This window comes from Sorghum bicolor, chromosome 9 (assembly GCF_000003195.3).
Source record: "Sorghum bicolor cultivar BTx623 chromosome 9, Sorghum_bicolor_NCBIv3, whole genome shotgun sequence".
Lineage (NCBI taxonomy): Eukaryota > Viridiplantae > Streptophyta > Magnoliopsida > Poales > Poaceae > Sorghum > Sorghum bicolor.
The window spans coordinates 53585439-53604777 of NC_012878.2; the positions used below are offsets into that span (position 1 = coordinate 53585439).

Sequence of the window (19339 nt, forward strand, 5' to 3'; positions counted from 1 at the left end):
AAATTTGACTCTGCTAGAGGGAAAATGCTTTCGGGAAGGAGTGGGAAATAAAAAGAATAACATATGACCAAATGGGAGACATACCCTGGTTCAACTAGTATAGCAAAAACATTGCAGCAACAAGCCATACAAAGAAAGGTTCTTTCTGGTGGAGTGATGTTCTAAAATTACTAAGCACATGCGAGGAATTAATGCAAGTGAACCTACAAAATGGAAAAACTTGTCTATTTTGGAAGGACAGCTGGAAATCTAAGCCACTTTCAAGTACTCTACCTGAATTTTTCTCCTTTGCAAAGAACAAGTCAATTTTAGTAGCCAAAACAATTGAACAAGGCCAGCTCACAACTCTCTTTCATCTGCCTTTATCTGAAGTGGCCTATATGGGCAGTTGCAAAATTTTTCGACTGAGTTCATCTCTCTGAATTTATCTAAAACAGGGATAAAATGGCTTTCCATAAACTTAAGGGGGTGTTTGGTTAAGGGTGTTAAAGTTTAACATATACTGTAGCATTTTTTGTCTTATTTGGTAATTAGTGATCAACCATGGACTAATTAGGCTTAAAAGTTTCGTCTCGCAAATTACTCTCTAGCTGTGGTTTTAGTTTCGTAAATAGTCTATATTTAATATCTTATGCATACGTCCAAACATTTGATATGGTGGGAGTTAAACTTTACCAGCACTAACCAGCAAACAGAGTCTAAGTCTATACCCTTCGACAGAAGTTTATAAGAAAATCATGTGTAGGATAGCGTCGGCAGATGACATAAGTTACAAAGATGCCATGACAACAACATAACTTGCAGTGCCCTGCAGCGACTTGTCTTACATGGCAATGGCCTGCTCAGCATGGAACATTACGTTTAAGGCCTTGTTTAGTCCCCACCAAAAATTAAACTTTGCAAGATTCCCTTTTACATCAAATCTTATGGCATATGTATGGAGCACTAAATATAGATGAAAACAAAAACTAATTGTACAGTTTGCCTGTAAATCCCGAGACGAATCTTTTAAGCCTAGTTACTTTATGATTGGATAATGTTTGTTAAATAAAAATGAAAATGCTACAGTAGCAAAATCCAAAAAATTTTCACAACTAAACAAGGCCTAATAGTGGTGCAAGTAGTGACGACGTTTTATCAGACTTGTAAGTTTGGTCATCCGATGTTGGACTGGTTACAGAATGACATCACGTGCCTTCTTTCACTAAGGCATTGTTTAGCTCTCAAAAATTTTCAAGATTCTCCATCACATCGAATCGTGTGGCATATGTATGGTGCATTAAATATACATGAAAATAAAAACTAATTGTACAGTTCATCTGTAAATCGCGAGACGAATCTTTTAAGTCTAATTACTCTATGATTGGACAATGTTTGTCAAATAAAAACGAAAGTGCTACAGTGTCGAAATCAAAAAAAACGAACTGAACAAGGCCTAAGGGGACAATGTGGTGCTTCTCATTGTTCTACAGGCTCTGTTGTTGTTGTCTAAATTCAATCACATAATCACCTGATGTAGTCTTTGTTGTTTCTAGTTGTTTCATAGTTGCTTTTGTTGTTGGGGTCATGTTGCTCAGTTATAATTTGATTGTTTTATCCCGGTTTGATTCATCTTCTTTTTAATCTAAAAGGCAGCTCCCTATCTGGTTCGTCAAAGAGAAAAAAAAGAGTAAGATGGTGGCCAGCAGTTATCTTTCTTCCAATGATCCAATGAAAAAACCATAGAAGACCACACCCAGGTTATGTAGTAAGCTCGCTGATTGACACAGAATCATTGGGCAGTTCAGTGCCTATATATACTCAGGGTTCAAAACTGCAGCAAAATAATTCAGATTTCTCGAATTTCATACATTTCGGTCCTGAACGAAAGAAACTTCGGGCCACTAAAAGCACAACTGTTCGTCGCAAATAAGTACTGTAGGTCTGTAGTACAAAACTTTATTGTAAGTTTCAGGCAATTTGGTGTTTGTTGCTGGCAACTACTGGAGCAGACGCAAACTGAACCAATTCTCGGTGCTGATATATTTTACCTTAATTAGCTAGGCGGCATCCGCGACCGGGTCGAATGCATGGAGCCCCTTAAAGTTCTCCCATGGCCTAAGCCACACCTTCGCCTCATACAGCTTGCTGGCGCCGCCGTCGACCTCCCTCACCTCGACGGTGAAGTAGTACATGCGTCCGGCCACCAGCTGCGTCCTCACCTTCACGAGCCTCACGAACTCCAGCGCCGCGTTCTGCACAGACGCATGCAATGCAACCGCACGCGTCAGATACGTACGTTACGTGCAACGACACGACGATCACAATTCACAATTGATGCAAGGATCGACGTCGTCAATAGCATGCATGTATAGTAAGGCAAATAGAGGAATGCGCGCGCGATCGGATCAAATGCCCGGGGAGGGGAAGGGGACCGATCACCGATCGATGGCATCGTCTCTGTACCGTACCGTCTTGCTGTTGTGCTCGGCGACGGCGAACCGCGCGAGCTCGATGGCGTCGGGGTGCATCTCGTGCCCTGGCGCGTCGACGACGCCGCCACACAGCAAGTCGGGCGCGAGCATCCTCGAACCCGTGGCGAGGAAGCGAGATCGTGCTGCTGCCGCGGACGTCGGGTAGTAGTAGGCGGATGAGAAGCGGAACCGAAGAAGAGCGGCGAGAGGGAGACGTCCTCTGGCGGCGGCGGCGGCGGCGACGCCGAGCGCCAGCCTCTGGACTCCACGAAGTAGCGACATGGAGTATTGCGCAGTTTCTCGCGAGCGCTGCGTTGCATCGCATCGCATCGCAAGACGAGCAATCCAAGACCTAAGGCCCACAGTGTTTACCCTTGTGATGGCAGGCCAGGAAGCAACGCAGCAGTCTGTTCGCGGGCCGACGCGATGGGCTTTCAAATCGGCTCTGTTTTTTTTTTCTTCTTCTTCCCTACTTCGAGCCAGAAATTACCCAGAATTCAGTTGTACTTTTTCCGGGTGATGAACTGATCATGAATGCCCGAGCTCAGACGGACGAACGCTCTCAATCAAGCATATAGCGCACTAGAAAGCAACCCAGCTAGGCCTGAAGAACGCGGTGGCGACGTGGGGGTCGTCTCGTCCGCACCGAGGGCTCCTGTGAACCGTCGCCGTCCCTGCCGCGGTCGCGTGTAGGCCGAGGAGAAGCGGGACCGAAGAGCGCCTCCCAAGTCCCAATAAAAAATGAAAAAAGATAGAGAGAGGAAAAAACCAACAGCAACAACAACCCGCACACAAGAGCGGCGAGACAAGACGCGGGGGGAGGCAGACATCCCCTGGCGGCGCCGCTGAGGGCCGACCTCTGGACTCCAGGAAGAACCGAAGAAGTGACGTCCGCATTTCTCTCGAGCGGATGGAGGCGGCGACGGAACGAGATTACGAGAATGATGATGATGGCGTTGCTGGACTCTCGCAGTATCGCAAGACGCTGAGCAGCCAGAGATGAGATCCATCTGCAGGGCAGGCAGGCCACGGCCCAACCCAAACGGTGCGTGCACTCTATAGCCCACCCCACCGAGCGGAACATATAATGCAAGACGTTAGGCCCGCAATGGGCTGTTTGTTAGAGATGGCAGCCTTGTGCAGTGCACAGCCCAGGAAACAACGCAGCATTCAGCTCGCGGGCCTACGGGATGGGCTTTTCGAATCTGCTCTGATTCTTTGCTACACGTCGAGCCTGAAATTGCGTAGTACCTACTGTACTGCGTACCTTCGTCGACTCAAGTGCACGGTTCAGCTTGACATCATGACATGTCATACGATGGCGTTACGACGTTCCACGCTAATAACCTTTCCCATTCGTCGAACGGTCGAAGCAAATCAAATGCCAAGAATCACTGATGGGAGAGCTCAAACGAACGCTCTCAATCAATCAAGAAATCAAGCACGAATTAGCCATTAGCGGGCATTATTAGAAAACAAAGCAGGCAGGCCTGCAAAAAAAACGCGGTGGCGACGTGGTCGTCCGCACCGAGGGCCGGGCTGGGCCGGTCCACGTCCACCGCTGCCAAGTCTCACGTCTCGAGCACCAATTCAAGCAACCACCACTACTTCTTCCGGCGTGCAGCGGACGCCGTAGCCATCGGGGAGACGGGGAGCAACGACGACAGCGACGGCGACTCGTCACGTTCCCTCCCCCCTGACCGGGCCACGCCACCGAACCGCACCCCAGGCCCCAACTAATCCGCCACTCATTTCCCACGCGTGCCCGCGCTGGCAAGTGGCACGTCTCCCCAGCACCGTTTGACTCGTTGTATGTACGCGCGACCGACGCGACACGGTCGTTTCTGCTACTTTTTTTTTTTTTTTGCGAAGCCGCCGAACACCCACGACGAGACGAGGACGCCGCGGCCGGCGTTGCATCGCAGTGCCGAATGGACAGCGGCCGGCGACTGGGGTTAATCAGCCGCGCCGCGCGGTGGCCGCCGTCGGCGACCGTGAGCCCGTTCGCTTTTCGTACTTCGCCGTGGGTCTGTAGCCGCCTAGGTGAGCAGCAGCCGGGCGTTGGCGGGTCGATTTCCACCCAGAATATCCGGCGGCGCGGGGACGCGAGTTTATTCTCCGGGCTTTTCTTCCGCCGCGGACACGGAACGTGTCAAAGGCGTCGCGTTCTTTTCCGTTCCTCCCCGGGGGAATATGGTCCCGCCGCGGGAGCGGTGGTGACGGCTTCACGGAAGGAATCCAGGCCGCCGCTGATGATGATGCGCAATCGTTCGGTGTCGTCGCGTGCGCGCGTCTCCTTTGGCTTTGGCTTTTGGGGGTCATCATCCTTGACGCCTTGCTTGCGAGACGCGGTGACTACCGACGGAAAGGCGTTTGTACACAAGAACACAGTAGTGTCTAGCCGAGCAGGGAAACGGAATGTCTGTGCATTGCTGGTAAGGAGTTTGTACAGGCAAGGAAAAGGTCTTGACACTCTAGTACATTCATTCAGGTGCAACTTTTTTATCGCTCGGGTTGTGTCGTACCGACTGCTTACGTTTCTCTCTTGTTTTTTTTTTCTCCAATTATTGATACGACTGGTTGCTGTCATTGTCTCAGAGAAGTCGTCTGATCTGATGCATCCAAAGCCAGCGCAATTCGGCAGGTTAGGCATTCATATTCCACGCTAATCAGAGAGAAATTTCAGTTAAAAAAACAGAGAGAGTTGCACTAGAATAAAGCAAAAGAGCCACGGGGCTATATCCTCCTACTCTTGAGCGCGACCCGTTGCTGTGACTCTGTCGTCTGTGTGTGAGGACGCGATGTCGGTCAGAGCTTGTCACTGTACAAACACGGATCAGAAACCTTTTTTCTTTTTCCTTTTTACCATCGTTTTCCTTCTGCCTGACTGGGCTTGCGAGCAAGACCAATGTAAATTAACCTGATCGCACACGACATGGTATGTGATCCAAGAAGAGGATGGCGCATGTGTAGTCCTTTGGAGACCTGGCCCGTCACTATCTCCGGACGATGGAGTCATACAATCAAATTAACCGGTAGGGATGCCTGCACCATTTCATTCTACTATAGTACTACTAGTACTAGTGTGGCAATGAAATACACACTTTACACATAAATGATTTGTAGCTAAAAGATTTATATAATGGAGTATGTATTGAAATTACATTCAGTGTTATCGTTGAATGCACAAATATCACCGTTTTGACTCGTATAAGTAAGGATTGCGCATTTGAATTTTGAACGATACAAGGAGAGACACAAAACACGGTGAGAGGTAAAAGAATATGTGACAAATCTCTTCATTTTTTCTTCAAGATTTATATATACAGATATAGATATAGCTAATAGTTATTTTACTCGTTACCTATTGTAGCCGATTAGGGAGGCTGAAGCAGCTACAGTTGCAGAAGCTGTCCATACCGAGGTGATCTACACAGATTTATATAGATATAGATAGTTAATAATTACTTTATTTGTTAACTATTGTAGCTGTTTGGGAGACAGCTGCAGCTGTAGTAGCCAGATGCATGAGACAGAAGAAAATCTACAGCGAAAGCTAGCACTTTAACATATTTCCGTCGAAGTTGTATGCTAGCTGGACTGACTACGAAAAGAAGGGGATTTGGACACCCGTATCAACAGGACACTAGGTCTTGTTGTCACCCTCGGAATACTGAGATGATCCGCCGATTTATGCAAATGTTTATTTGCACTGGAAGATGAAATACATGTAAAATGCAAACACTTGCATTATTAAGTACTCAATTCATCCTAAATTATACTTCTTTCGTCCAACAAATAAATACATTTCTTGACCGGTACGATTCATGTTTGACCATTCATCTTATATAAATTTTTTATGCAAATAATAAAATAAATAAATCATTATAAAATATATCTAACAATAAAATAAATCATAAAAATAAAAAAATATTTATTAATTTTTTAATAAGACAAACGGTCAAATATGAATCATAAAAATCAAAGAAAATATATTTATTTGTGGGACAGAGAGAGTAAGACGTTTGACTTTTTTAACACCAAATTTAACTTTTCGTCTTATTTAAAATTTTATGCAAAATTTCACTTTTTTTTGTCTTGGCTTGTTTTTTTGTAAAAATTCTACAAGAATGATTGAAATTTGATTCTGTTTTGAATAAGATGAGTGGTTAAAAAAGTCAAAATTATTCTGTTTTGAATAAGATGAGTGGTTAAAAAGTCAAACTTATAATTTGGGATGGAGGGAGTATAAAGATGTTTTTAAATTCTAATAAAGAGAATTGATAAGGAGTATACAGTAAAAGTTAGATTAAAAGCGTACGTTTTTCTTTACAAAACCGAGACCGGCAGATTTTCTAGTTGATCAATCAATTATATGTGGAGCAGTGGAGCACTGCCTATAGTGCTCACGCGGTACGATGTCAACCGATCCACCTTATCAATTTTTCGGAAAACAAACGAAAGACAAGTCAAAGGCCCTCATTAAAATTTCAACGTAAACTAAGCCCTAAATCGCTCTTTCCCCTATTTTATAATGAAAAAGAAATTGATATCCCCACCAAACATGCTTTCGAGTTGCGGACACGAGACGATTGTCCACGTGGCCACCGCGCCCAGTCCACGCTCCGCTCCCCACCTAAACCCCCGACCCATCCCGACCTCTTCCCCAAATCCTCAGATCCGCCCCCTCCTCCGCCTCCACCTCCGTTTCCACCCTCGCGCCGCGCTTCCACAGCCCGAGCCCTCCCCACCTCCGGATCCAGATCCGCCGCCACCAACGCCTGCTCCTCCCCCTCCTCCTCCTCCTGCTGCTGCTGCTGCACCACCACCACCACCACCACCTCGAGGACCAGCAGCAGGGGCGGCGGCGGCGGCATGGGGCGGGACGGCGGTGGCGGCGTCGCCGGCGGCATGTCCGACTCGGTGCTCCGGAAGGTGCTCCTCTCCTACTTCTACGTCGCGGTGTGGATCTTCCTCTCCTTCTCCGTCATCGTCTACAACAAGTACATCCTCGACCCCAAGATGTACAACTGGCCCTTCCCCATCTCGCTCACCATGGTGCACATGGGGTTCTGCTCGTCCCTCGCCGTCGTGCTCGTCCGCGTCCTCCGCGTCGTCGACCTCCCCACCTCGCCTTCCATGACCCCGCAGCTCTACACCTCCTCCGTCGTCCCCATCGGCGCGCTCTACGCGATGTCGCTCTGGTTCTCCAACTCCGCCTACATCTACCTGTCCGTGTCCTTCATCCAGATGCTCAAGGCGCTCATGCCCGTCGCCGTCTACTCCATCGGCGTCCTCTTCAAGAAGGAGACCTTCAGGTCCTCCTCCATGCTCAACATGCTCTCCATCTCCTTCGGCGTCGCCATCGCCGCCTACGGCGAGGCGCGCTTCGACGTGCGCGGTGTCGCGCTGCAGCTCGCCGCCGTCGCCTTCGAGGCCACGCGGCTCGTGCTCATCCAGATCCTGCTCACGTCCAAGGGCATCTCGCTCAACCCTATCACCTCGCTCTACTATGTCGCGCCGTGCTGCTTCTGCTTCCTCGTCGTGCCCTGGGCCTTCGTCGAGCTGCCTAGGCTGCGCGCCGTCGGCACCTTCCAACCGGATTTCTTCATCTTTGGGACCAACTCACTCTGCGCCTTTGCGCTCAACCTTGCCGTCTTCTTGCTAGTCGGCAAGACCTCGGCGCTGACCATGAACGTCGCGGGAGTAGTCAAGGATTGGCTGTTGATTGCATTCTCGTGGTCCGTGATCCGGGACACCGTCACCCCCATCAACCTGTTTGGGTACGGGATCGCGTTCCTAGGGGTGGGCTACTACAATCATGTCAAGCTCCAGGCGCTCAAGGCTAAGGAGGCCCAGAAGAAAGCCGCCCAGGCTGATGAGGAGGCTGGGTCGCTCTTGCAGGAGCGCGATGGGCACGGTGATCGCAAGAGTGACAATCAGGCTTAGAGTGCCAGATCCGATCCTGGCTTCCCATATTGGTTGGTTCTTGATCCATTCATGCTATTGCTACCATTCTCAGTTACATGTGAGAGAAGTGCTTGTTCTTAGCTTGCATTGTGGTAGAAGATTTCATCTTGAGAAGGATGTTATGTTTACATTTAATGGATGGAAGATAAATGTGGGATATTTTTGTTGCAATCAAACATCAATCTTGCATTGTGGACCATGGGCTACTAAACACATCTATTTTGTTTACACTAATGAAATAGAATTCTACAAAATTGTTGTTTGAATATGTTACCACTAACTTGGAACTGTATTATTCCTTTTGAAGAAAATAAGATAAGAATATGGAACAAATTAAACTAGTAATTTTGTTGTTCTACTTGGTCATTTTCATTTTCTAATTTTGCTGGAATATTGTACAGGGGAACTGATGGAAGGTGCAAAGACTGGAGTTTGGTCTACGGTTGCTTTCAAGGAGGTGTATGCCGATTTCTTGTGCTCCTTTAACTTTGGGTCCGAAGAGCAAATCAGAAGTATTTATGGGTTAGGAAATATGCACCTGCTTTCTGGAGAGCTTTGCCCTGTTATTTATTTAGACACTTTTGTTCTACAGATAGGCAGCCTTGCCTTACTACCTCTCTTGTCCATTGCCTACATTTATTTGTTCTCCTACTAGTAGATTAGGGACTAAAGATGTACTGCTGCAGATTGTTAATTTGGTCGTTATTTTCGATATATAATGAGCTTACTGTAATGTACGAGTTGAGTTGAGTCTCTCTTGCAAAGTTTTTTTTGTTTATTCGCGGACTGATCGGCATGTTGTATGTTAGGATGCCTTTTTTCAGATATTAGTTGAGATGTATATAGTCATACATCTCTGTCACATGCAGATGGTTACATTGGTAGAATGGTAGGAAGGAAAGTCTTACATATCTATTTTCACATGCATGTTACAGTGTTAAGCTTTTGGCTATAAAACAAATTTGCTGTAGCTTGCTATTCACTATTCAGACTCGTGTCATGGGGTTGGGGATCATAGCTCATTAATTTCGCTTGCTTTTTCATAGAACTAGGTTGGGATACATATATCATTAATTTCGCTTGCTTGTTGAGATCAAGCATTATATGACACTTCAATTTGCATCTTGGTCCACTGCTGATTGAACTAGGTTGGTTGATGGTTGGTGAACATGATATGGCTAAGCTGACTTATTAATCGCCGGTCCTGCATCTCGCGGCTGCCATGTGGTGGTTCTGCATCTCCCGGCTGCTATGTGGTACTGGTAGCCTTTCTTGTGATTATGATGGTTTCAACAGCTTAAGCTTTCAATCCAAGCTGAATTAGGTGCAGAGTGGTAGGGTCGGCTTTGTAGTTTAGAATCACAGTTGCTTGAAATCCAGTGACAGCAAGGTAGGCAAACATGTGATCTCGTAGTACTTGTATCTTTAAAATTTGCTTGTTGGTACTGCATTAGTTCTTGGTGTTTTGTGCCTGCAAGAATTACACCATTAAACATTGGGGTTGCAACATCTACCTGAAACAAGATTGGCCTTTTTAAACCGTGCATTTGGTGAGGATCAACCTGTGCTCCAGAATTACCTGGACCAGATAATTTTTGAATTACGTTCAAGTGACTGAAATTTGTAGAGTTGGGCCCTTGTTTGTTGCTTTCAGACTTCAGAGCCCAGAAAGATCTCTTAGGACCGACCAAATTGGAAATTGTTTGATCTGTTGTTGGTCGTTCCCGATCGGATGCACATGGGGCAAGGGAAGACCACTTGGAGCTAGTGGGCTATCCACAGCATTATCGCTTCGAACACAAGGCAAACCAAACCAAACATTCGTCTTGGCGACCGAGCTGGGTGTTTTGGCTAAAGTGTTGACCCAACAAACTCCGGCCGTAACATGTGCTACGCTGTCTATACACATACATCAACTGGCCCAGTACAGAAAATAGACTGCTAGTAACATGTATGAATTGTGACCTTTCTTGTTCCAACTGACCGGTTGGAGCATTGCTATATCTTTCATCGAAGAAGTTTTACATCATGCTTTTGTTACATAAATACAGTAATAACCATTTCACACAAAAACATGGCTGTTACCCATCTAACCAACCCAACGGCCCCCCACATCGTACTCCTACTTGATTAGGCTAAACACTTGACCGGCGTCAACAACCACCCCGTAGGAAGTTCTTCAATTCCCGTTCCTTCTAAATGTTCCAGAGTCATTATTATCGTGAAAACCAAGAAGTGGTGGAGGACTGGTGGTCGCCATCTTCCTCGTACGGTGGCTTGATGTACCATTTCAGTCTTTCAGACGGATACAAATGAGATGTCCCAGTACAGACTCTGAAACCCCGAATGCATCCGGGGCTCGATCGGACCTCGGAGGCCGGCAGGCAGCCACTCGTCCGTGAGCCTTTGATCGTCAGTCCGCCACGGTACAACCACCGGAAAACTGAGTGTGCCGTGGCCGGACGGGGATGGGCACCAGCACTCCCTTGTTCGAGCAGGCTGAGGGAGGCAATGGATAGGATAGGATAGGACCATCCCTAGACGCGCGGCACCCTGTTCACAAAACAAAGTCCACTGCGGCACTGTCCGTTTAAAGATTATTTTAGGTCCTTGTTTAGTTCTATTTTTTTTTTATAAAATGGATATCGTATCATTTTCGTTTAAAATTGATAAATATTATCTAATTATAAACTAACTAGATTCAAAAAAATCATCTTATAAATTATAAATAAAATATATAATTAATTATTATTTTTATCTATATTTAATACTCTATATATATATATATATGTCGTAACATGTAAAACACCGAGCAGACCACGGTGGCGAGGGCTGGAAAGCACGCTGTGGGCTGTAACGTTAAGGCTGGCTCGCGATTCGCGTGTCTGATCCGATGTCATGGGCCGCATGGCAGCAGGCACCCTACCCTGTTCACGCACCGCATACATACAGTACATGTTTGTTACCCCATCTATCGCACACACATACCGACATACGATACATCTCAGTTCCGGTAAGCGATGTTATAATCTTACAGTTACTGATTGTGCTAATGAATTCCTACTATAACTAGCATGGCACTAATGTTCTTGCATGCCCACTAACACCAAAACCACATTATTAGCCTCCACTTTAGGCTTTTCCTTTCGGTAATTCTAACTCGCACTCCTCTCCCTTTCATCACTTCGATTCGTTTTCTTGCACCCTCCTATTTTCCTTAAAAAAGCGAAAGCAATAAGGCTTTGCCACTCTGAAATCGGTGCACCACTCCCGTACCGATCGCTGCTGCATGACCGGCAGGTGGAATTGGCGCACCCCCAACTTGAGGGCCTCAAGTATCGACCCCTCTGCAGCGCCATTAACAGAGAGTTCCTGTTCTGTTAGGTTTAGATTTCTGGATCCGCTCGTAATTGGATATTGTTTGTTCGGCAATGCAACTTGCAACTGATAGATCTATTCTGTCCTAAAATTTTAATCTGTTTGGGTTTTGTTTTAGCACCCATCTGTCGGAAGTTTTGTTTCAGCATCTCTTCAGACATACAGTAGAGGAAATGGGTTCAGTTTCACAATCTAATAGGTGTCTATGTGAAGGGATACCAACATACTGATGGTTTTAAGAATTTTTGGTTTCCAGTTATGCAGTTTATTTAGATAAAAAGGGGTTAAGTTAACCATGCTTTACGTGTTTTTGTTTTCGGTTCTGCACTGATAAAAAAAAGAGCATGTCAGTATGTCACTGTCAACCAAGATCTATGTTAGTCCATCAAATTCATACCTTAAATGCTCATTTTTTGTGGTAATCCTACTTGGATTTGGCATCTATGTCAGTTCATCAAATTCATACTTTCAATGCTCATTTTTTTTTGTGGTAATCCTACTTGGATTTGGCAGGTTTTATGTGACCTTTTTCTCATGAAACGTGAGCATGTGTGCTTTAGTTTTAGTGTCGGTGCCTGAATCAGTTTCAGTGTCTATTCAGGCACTAATTACTGTATTCTGATTTTAGGCATACCTAAATGAGCAAATGCACATTTCATGCATGGCAGGCCTACGTGTTCGATGGTTGAATTTGTACCTTTTTTCATGACAGACAAATCTGTGTGGTGTTACTTTTCTATATCGGTTGACTTTCACATTTCATGCCTGAACCTAGCGTCAGTGTCCACTCAGGCATTCGATTTTCTGGCAATGGACTTCCATTACAGTATGCTGTAGTAGTTAAATTATTGGCCGATGCTTGGTCTAGGACATTACCCAAAGGTGTAGAGTGGCAGTGTGCACTCCTTTGCTCTGAAATTTCATACCTTCCGTGCCATTTTGTTGTTTCCGTCAAGTTGCTGTTGTGATCGTTCCAGCGTCTGCTGAATTCAAAAACATTACAGATTGCGCCTTCCTTTCTGCAGGCATTTGGGTCGAAACTACCAGCTACTTGCAGATCAGTCCGAGCATCACAAGCCGGCACTGATGTGTTCCGAGAGGGCTTCCCTTAAAGCTCAGGAATTCAGTCGCTTTTTACAAATCGGTCATGTTTTCGTTGTTGTTGTTGTTTGTCCCAGCTGTTGCAGAGCCAAGCATAATTGACCGGAAACACACTAAGGGCTTGTTTAGTTCCCAAAAAATTTTGCAAAATTTTTCACATTCTCCGTCACATCGAATCTTTAGACGTATGCATGGAGTATTAAATATAGACGAAAATAAAAACTAATTGCACAGTTTGGTCGGAATTGACGAAACGAATCTTTTGAGCCTAGTTAGTCCATGATTAGACAATATTTGTCAAATACAAACGAAAGTGCTACAGTTTCGATTTTGCAAAAAATTTCGGAACTAAACAAGACCTAAGGTAAGAGAACTTGACGTGCGACCCTGTTCACGCACCGCACAAAAAACATCTAAGTCCACTGCGGCACTATTTTGCATCAAATAATATTTTAAGTTACGGTTTTTGAGACGAGCGAACAACAAGTCCACTGCGGCACTGTCCGTTCAAAGATTTAGGCCGTGGCCCATGTGAAACACACCGAGCCAGACCACGCTAGCGAGGGCTCGAAAGCACGCTGTGGGCTGCAACGGCAAGGCTGGATACGATACGATACGATGGCAGCAGGCAAACTGCTGTGAAATGCAATAGCCAACACCGCAAATGCAGAACGGCAGAACCACTGCATTTACACGATGAATCAAAAGACAACAAGGTGGAAAAAAAATTGCTAACTACAACTCTCTGTACACGTCCCTCCCGTCGATCGGCGTCACAGGTCGGCGCCGTCCTCGTCGCTGGCGTCGGAGCCATCGGGTCCAGCGCCTCCCTCGCTGTCGGAGAGGCGCGCGAGCCAGCAGGTGCCGTGGAGGTGCCCGCTGACGCAGACGAAGTACTCGAGGCGGTCCTCGTAGGCGCCGAGCCTTCGCGACGCGCTGCGCGGGGCGAGCCCCGCGGCGGTCATGCTCCAGACGCGCGCGCCGCAGTAGGGGCAGCGCACCCGGGGCTCCAGCGCGGCGCGGTGGCCCACGAGCCACGCCCGCGTCCGGGACCGCATGAACCCGCGGAACACGCCGCGGTAGGCGCCGACGTCGTCGGCGGCGCCAGGCACGGCGTGCTCGCAGGGGTCCGACACGTACAGCAGGTCCCCCGCGCACCGCCGCGACAGGAAGCTCCGCCCGGACGTCTTGGAGAAGCGGGACACCGGGGCGAAGTGGCCCGGCACGGCCGCGGCGCCGCAGCAGAAGAGGAGGAGCTTCGCCAGCGCCGGCCACCCGCCGCCGATGCGCCCGGCCGCCGGCGCCGAGGACGCGGCCCCGCCCGTCAGCGCCGCCACCATCCGCGGCGCCCGCGAGACGCAGAGCTCCCGCCACAGCACCCGCTCCGCGACGGCGCGCAGGCGCCGGCTCACCCGCGCCACCACGCATAGCGACTGCGGGTCCCAGTTGAGCGCCCGGAACACCAGCTGCAGCACCTTCTCGTCCATGATCCCCGCGTTCACGCCCCGGACCCGTGCCGCCGCATTGCCGCCGCCTCCTTCCCAGTGGCCGGCGGCGGCGCCAGAGCTCCCTCCCGCATTGACGCCGCTGGTGGCACCACTGCCGCCGTTCGACGTCCCGCTCAGCCGCCTCATGGTCAGGGCGCTCTCCCTCATCCCTCCGCGCCCATCAACCTCACGCACCGCGCGTGCGCAGCGCACGAGCCCGCGACCGACTCCGACCAGTGACTCGTGATGAGGAGCCGCTCACTTGCCTGACTGGCGCTGGTTCGCTCGGTCGGTCGGTCGGTCGGTGGCCAATAACAGCGTGCCGCAATTTTCACAGGGCGGAGCCGGTTATATACGCCCGTGCCGTTGCCGGCGGTGAGGTGCGCGGACACGGACCCGATTCTCGTCGCGTCGTCACGAGACAAGTGGACTAATCCCTCCCAGGCATCCCCCCCCCCCCCCCCCCCCCCTCTAAATATCTCCGCTCTTACGCGCTAATCCCTGTGCGAGCGCCGCGCTGAGTGCTGACGGTGGACGTTGGCTGCCTGCCGACTGTGCTGTTGTTTCCCTGAACTGAACGAGACGAAACGCAACGGCAAAACAGACTTCTGGAACAGTCTCGCGACGTCGCGATCCTGAACCAACCGACTCGTACTACTATTGTCCTACCCTGGTCGGCGCAACCGTGCCTGCGTTCGCGAACTGACGCAGCTCTGCACGGCACAGGACATGGCAACACACCCACACCCTGGCCGGCCGTGCCTATCCACCACCCATGGCTCACGTTCACTGTCGCGTCGTCACACCAGCCTCATGCGCTCGCCGGGACGAGTTCAGCGCTCCCATACCGTACGCCACGGCAAACCGGAGGTGCCGTCGTCGCACGCGACGGTGGCGCACCCGGACACGCCTCCCGGCACTCCACGTCCCAACCGCGCTCCTCGCCCGCCACGTGCCGTCGCGGCGCTCGGGTGGAGGACGCGTGTCCGGCGTCCCGGCGCTCGCCTCCGGGGTCCGCCGCGAACCCGGCGCCCAATAATTACCGGCGGCATCTTTTCGAACCGGCTTCGGGTTGTTTCGTTTCGTTTCGGTGCTTCTGCTTCTGCTTCCCGCGGGGTGGCCGGGACCCGGGACACGCCCGCTGCGTCAGGGCGCGCCGGCAGGTCGACACGTGTGCCGCCGGCGGGGGGCGCGTGGGGCCCGGAGACCGAAAATATCTCTGGGGTACGTGCCGCGCCGCGATTGGCCGAGGGACACGTGTCGCGCCGGCCGGGGATGGCTGCGATTTGGTGGGGCTCGATGGGCTGGGCTGTCGAAACGTGAAGCGATCGCCGCCGCACACGTAGCCTTGTTTAGTTGGCAAAATTTTGATTTTTTTCTACTGTAGCACTTCGTTTTTATTTGACAAATATTATCCAATCACGGAGTAACTAGACTCAAAAGATTTATCTCACAAATTTCAGATAAACTGTGTAATTAGCTTTTATTTTTATCTTTATTTAATGCTCCATGTATGTGACCAAAGATTCGATGTGACGAAAAATCTTGGAAACTTTTGCGAACTAAACAAGGCAGTAGAGACGGTTAGCGCACTGGCTCATCTTTCTGCTATTTTCAGGTGATGTCTCCACTCGCCTTTTTGTGTTTCGAGACTTTTTCAGAGGTTTGTTAATTATCGTAAGTGTGGGACTTGGCAACAAGAATTTTGCAATTGCTAATGACTGGTGTCGCGACAGCTTACGAGGTTGGTAGTACTACTAGGAGTATCGGGTTTGTGTGTTGTCCGGTGCTCGTGAAAAAAGGTGAAATGCAGAGGATTCCAAGTCGGCCAAAGGTGCAGCCGGCAGGATGCATCCGGCGGGCGATGCGTCGTTGCTATCAGCGGCGATGCGTCCGGACAGCGGAACTGAATTCTTCCGAAAACGTGAACTACAAGCAGCATGCGAGAGCAATGTTTGGTCCCAGCACTAGTGAGCGTCCGGCGCGCGCGTATAACATTTGCGTTGGGTAAGGATTGATGGATTCAGGTGTTTAGAGTGCGCATGATCAGTTTAATAAATAAACTTTGAAACAGAGAAGAATCTAGATACGTAGACAAGGTCGGCAATGCGACGCTAGGATGGCTGGCTCGGCCCAAATCAAGCCTGGCCTTGCGGAAAAGGAAGCAATAGCTGGCCCGTCTCGCCGAGTATCCAATACAGAATAAAATATTTGTTTTTGTTGGACCCTGCGAAATTCCAGCCCAAGTCCTTCCCCAGGCCTTCATCAGCTTTGAACAGACCTTCATTAGCTAGAAGCTCTTAAATTTGTTGTTAGACATGTCAGTTTTCAAGGGCACTCACAACACACAGACTCTATCATAGAGTCTAATGTTATTTATTACCTCGAGTAATATTGACTTAAAGTCTAAATAAGACTTAGAGTCTTATTTTTTTTTCTCTTTCTTCAATAAATATGCTGCCACATCAGCAAAATACTATAAATAATATATAACTAGGAAATATGCCCATGCGTTACTACGGGAGAAGGGTCACATGGTTGAGAACTACATAATCCTTCTTCCTACTTATCGGCGCCGTCTCCAATCCTGCTCTCGCTTGCGTCCACTGCCTCATGCACCCCTCAACTGTCGTCCTCTCCATTGAATTTCTAGCACCCACAGTCAAGTCACACAGGATCACTGCCCTACCAACCTCCCACGACGTCCTAACCTAATTATAGGGCTCCTGTCTACCACTCCAGCACGACACCCCGCCGCTAACTCTACGCAAACTCTTACAATTTTTTTTGCTTTGGATTAAAAAGAAAAGAAAAATTTTATTTATATTTTTATTTTTCTAGTATTTATATCTAGGTAGATTAAAAGAGAAAAGCTTTTGTTCTTATTCTCGATTCACGTCGACAAACAGCTGTAGCAGGAGGGGACAAAGTGCAGAGGCAGCAACAAGTCGAAGATGAGCAAAGTGTTGGAGCTCTTGCTCTCGCGCTACGCAAGTAATGCGATGGATTCGGCATTATCGTCATTTCGCTGCCGTGGACTGCCCGCACAACTATTTGTTGCAAGTTTTTCTCATTAAAATAATTTTTTTTTTGTGAGGGTCGAAGAGGATAAGGGGATGTTTGGTTGCTAGCCATAGTCTACCACAACTAACTTTAGGTAAGTGTGGCAAGCCACAAAAAATATGGCTAACAAATTGGTTGTCACACTTTGTCATGACTAAAGGAATATTGCTACACTTTTTAACTCTATGACATGTGGAGCCTAAAAGAATCATGCCTAAGCTTAGTTGTTAACCAAACACTTGCCAACTTGGTCAAACTTGCCTAAGGTAAAGTGTGGCAAATTGTGGCTAGCAACCAAACAGCCCCTAAAATCCGCCAAGGGGGTTCTGGTTTTCCGTTTCGGCTCGCACGGCTTTGGAACCCGCGTGCGCTTGGTCCGTTTCAGCTCTGCTTGCTCAACGCTGGGATGAAGGGGGGGCTTTTTCTATTTCCTGCTTGAAGAGAGCGTCTCCCTTTCCAATTTCAATTGACCTGCGCAGCGAGGGTGCGTGTTTACGGACAGACAGAATAAGTTTTGGCAGACTGAAATTTTCATGATTTATTATTAGGTATAAATAGATTAATTGTCTTGGACTCTACGAGTCTTGCATTATGAATGCTCTGAGCCCTTGTATGGAATTTGTAATTCTTATCCTACTGTGAATAAACGAAGTCATTGTTCCCTTAAAGAAAAGTATCAGCTTTGAACACCTGAATCGGTAACCGGCCGCTACTGTGCCTACGTCCCTCACCGTTACCGGTCACCGCCTCACGTCCCAGTTCATCACCATCACCATCCTGTAAACGGCAAACACTGAAGTAGGACTGTAGGAGTAGTGCTACGAAAGTGGTGGAAGCCAACTCGTCTCGGGAAGCCACATCTGAAACGTGTCAAATCGAATCGTCAGTGAGCTGCAGACTTGCAGAGTTGGACCTGCAGCTGCCGTCTCGCGTCGCTACTCGTCCTTCTCGGCGAGCCCGGGCGATTTTTGGGCGGCGCGCGCCCGCACGCTGGGCTGGCCGCGGTGGGCAACCGCACGGCGCGTCAGGGCGGGCGGACGTGCTCGCTTGTGCAGGTGTGCCGTGTGCGCATGACGCCAGCCGGCCCTCGGCCCGATCGAGAGGCCATGTGAGTGTGTCGCCCTCGCCCATCTGACCGGCCCCCACCCACTCGGCACCCACGCGACGCGAGCGAGCGAGCGAGCGACGCCGAGGAGCGCAGATCGGAATCCCCGTCCGTCCCCGGTTCCTTCTCGCTCGTCACGCCGTCCCACCGGCGGCCCTGAAACCCACGATCCAGAGCCGAGCCGGTCGGGGACGCTCGGAAATGGCCGCGGAGGCAGCGGAGGCGCCCTCTCCCCCGCCGCTGCGGACCGGGGACGCGGCGGCGGCGGCGGCTGGGGAGGCGGACGCCCCTGCGACGCCTGGAAAGCGCGCGCCGGCGGACCGGGACGAGAAGGAGAAGGACGGAGTGGAGCGGCCGCCGGAGCCGAAGCGGCGGCGCGCCCGCGCGCGCATCGCTGCGCTCGACAGCGTGCCCCGAGCGTCGGAGGTGGCGGCCGCGGCCGCGGCTGCCGCTGCCGCTGCGGCGAGCAGGGAGGACGAGTCCGTGGGCGGCTGCGGCGGAGTAGAGCCGTCCTTCTCGTTCCACGCGCGGAGCTGCTCCAGCGCGCAGACCACGCCCAAGTTCGGGTCCTTCAACCCCGGCGCCACCACCGTCGCCGCCGCCGCCGCCGCGGAGCTCGTGGCCTTCCACCTGATGAAGGCCTCTCGGCGTCGCGTGGATTCTTCGGCGGCGGAAGAGGCTGGGGATCACAGGACAGTTGCCGGCGGCGGCGAGGAAGCGGCGGCCGAGGGCAGTGATGAGAATTCACGCAAGCTGGGTAGGCACTAGGCAGTCAAGTGGAC

General features: G+C 49.7%; 4 protein-coding genes across 5 annotated transcripts; 2 read left to right on the forward strand and 2 right to left on the reverse strand.

Moving 5' to 3' along the window:
* LOC8064181 (cysteine proteinase inhibitor) lies at positions 1754-3003 on the reverse strand. Of its 2 annotated transcripts, XM_021448389.1 has the most exons (3): positions 2451-3003; positions 2031-2234; positions 1754-1923 (listed from the first exon to the last, which is right to left on the reverse strand). In XM_021448389.1, exons 1-2 carry the CDS (start codon positions 2781-2783, stop codon positions 2040-2042), a joined length of 528 nt encoding a protein of 175 aa, XP_021304064.1. In that variant the 5' UTR covers positions 2784-3003; the 3' UTR covers positions 1754-1923; positions 2031-2039. The 2 variants fall into 2 exon arrangements, with proteins under 2 accessions (XP_021304064.1, XP_002441310.2); XM_002441265.2 differs by having other exon boundaries at positions 1885-2234.
* On the forward strand, positions 7103-9179 carry LOC110430334 (probable sugar phosphate/phosphate translocator At2g25520). Its single transcript, XM_021447889.1, has 2 exons — positions 7103-8434; positions 8825-9179. The coding sequence occupies exon 1, from the start codon at positions 7329-7331 to the stop codon at positions 8400-8402; it is 1074 nt and encodes a 357-aa protein (XP_021303564.1). The 5' UTR covers positions 7103-7328; the 3' UTR covers positions 8403-8434; positions 8825-9179.
* Positions 13381-14821, reverse strand: LOC8064182 (EID1-like F-box protein 3). Its single transcript, XM_002441266.2, has one exon. The coding sequence runs from the start codon at positions 14555-14557 to the stop codon at positions 13676-13678; it is 882 nt and encodes a 293-aa protein (XP_002441311.2). The 5' UTR covers positions 14558-14821; the 3' UTR covers positions 13381-13675.
* On the forward strand, positions 18759-19325 carry LOC8064183. The gene has a single exon (XM_002439958.1). It carries the CDS (start codon positions 18759-18761, stop codon positions 19323-19325), a length of 567 nt encoding a protein of 188 aa, XP_002440003.1.

Bases quoted from the DNA above. Each gene is read 5' to 3' on its own strand.
- LOC8064181 (XM_021448389.1), bottom strand. From the start codon at position 2,783: ATGCGATGCGATGCAACGCAGCGCTCGCGAGAAACTGCGCAATACTCC. The intron at 2,235-2,450 runs GTACGGTACAGA...GCGTCTGTGCAG, and splicing joins CCGAGCACAACAGCAAGACG to AACGCGGCGCTGGAGTTCGT.
- LOC8064182 (XM_002441266.2), bottom strand. From the start codon at position 14,557: ATGAGGGAGAGCGCCCTGACCATGAGGCGGCTGAGCGGGACGTCGAAC.
- LOC8064183 (XM_002439958.1), top strand. From the start codon at position 18,759: ATGGCCGCGGAGGCAGCGGAGGCGCCCTCTCCCCCGCCGCTGCGGACC.
- LOC110430334 (XM_021447889.1), top strand. From the start codon at position 7,329: ATGGGGCGGGACGGCGGTGGCGGCGTCGCCGGCGGCATGTCCGACTCG.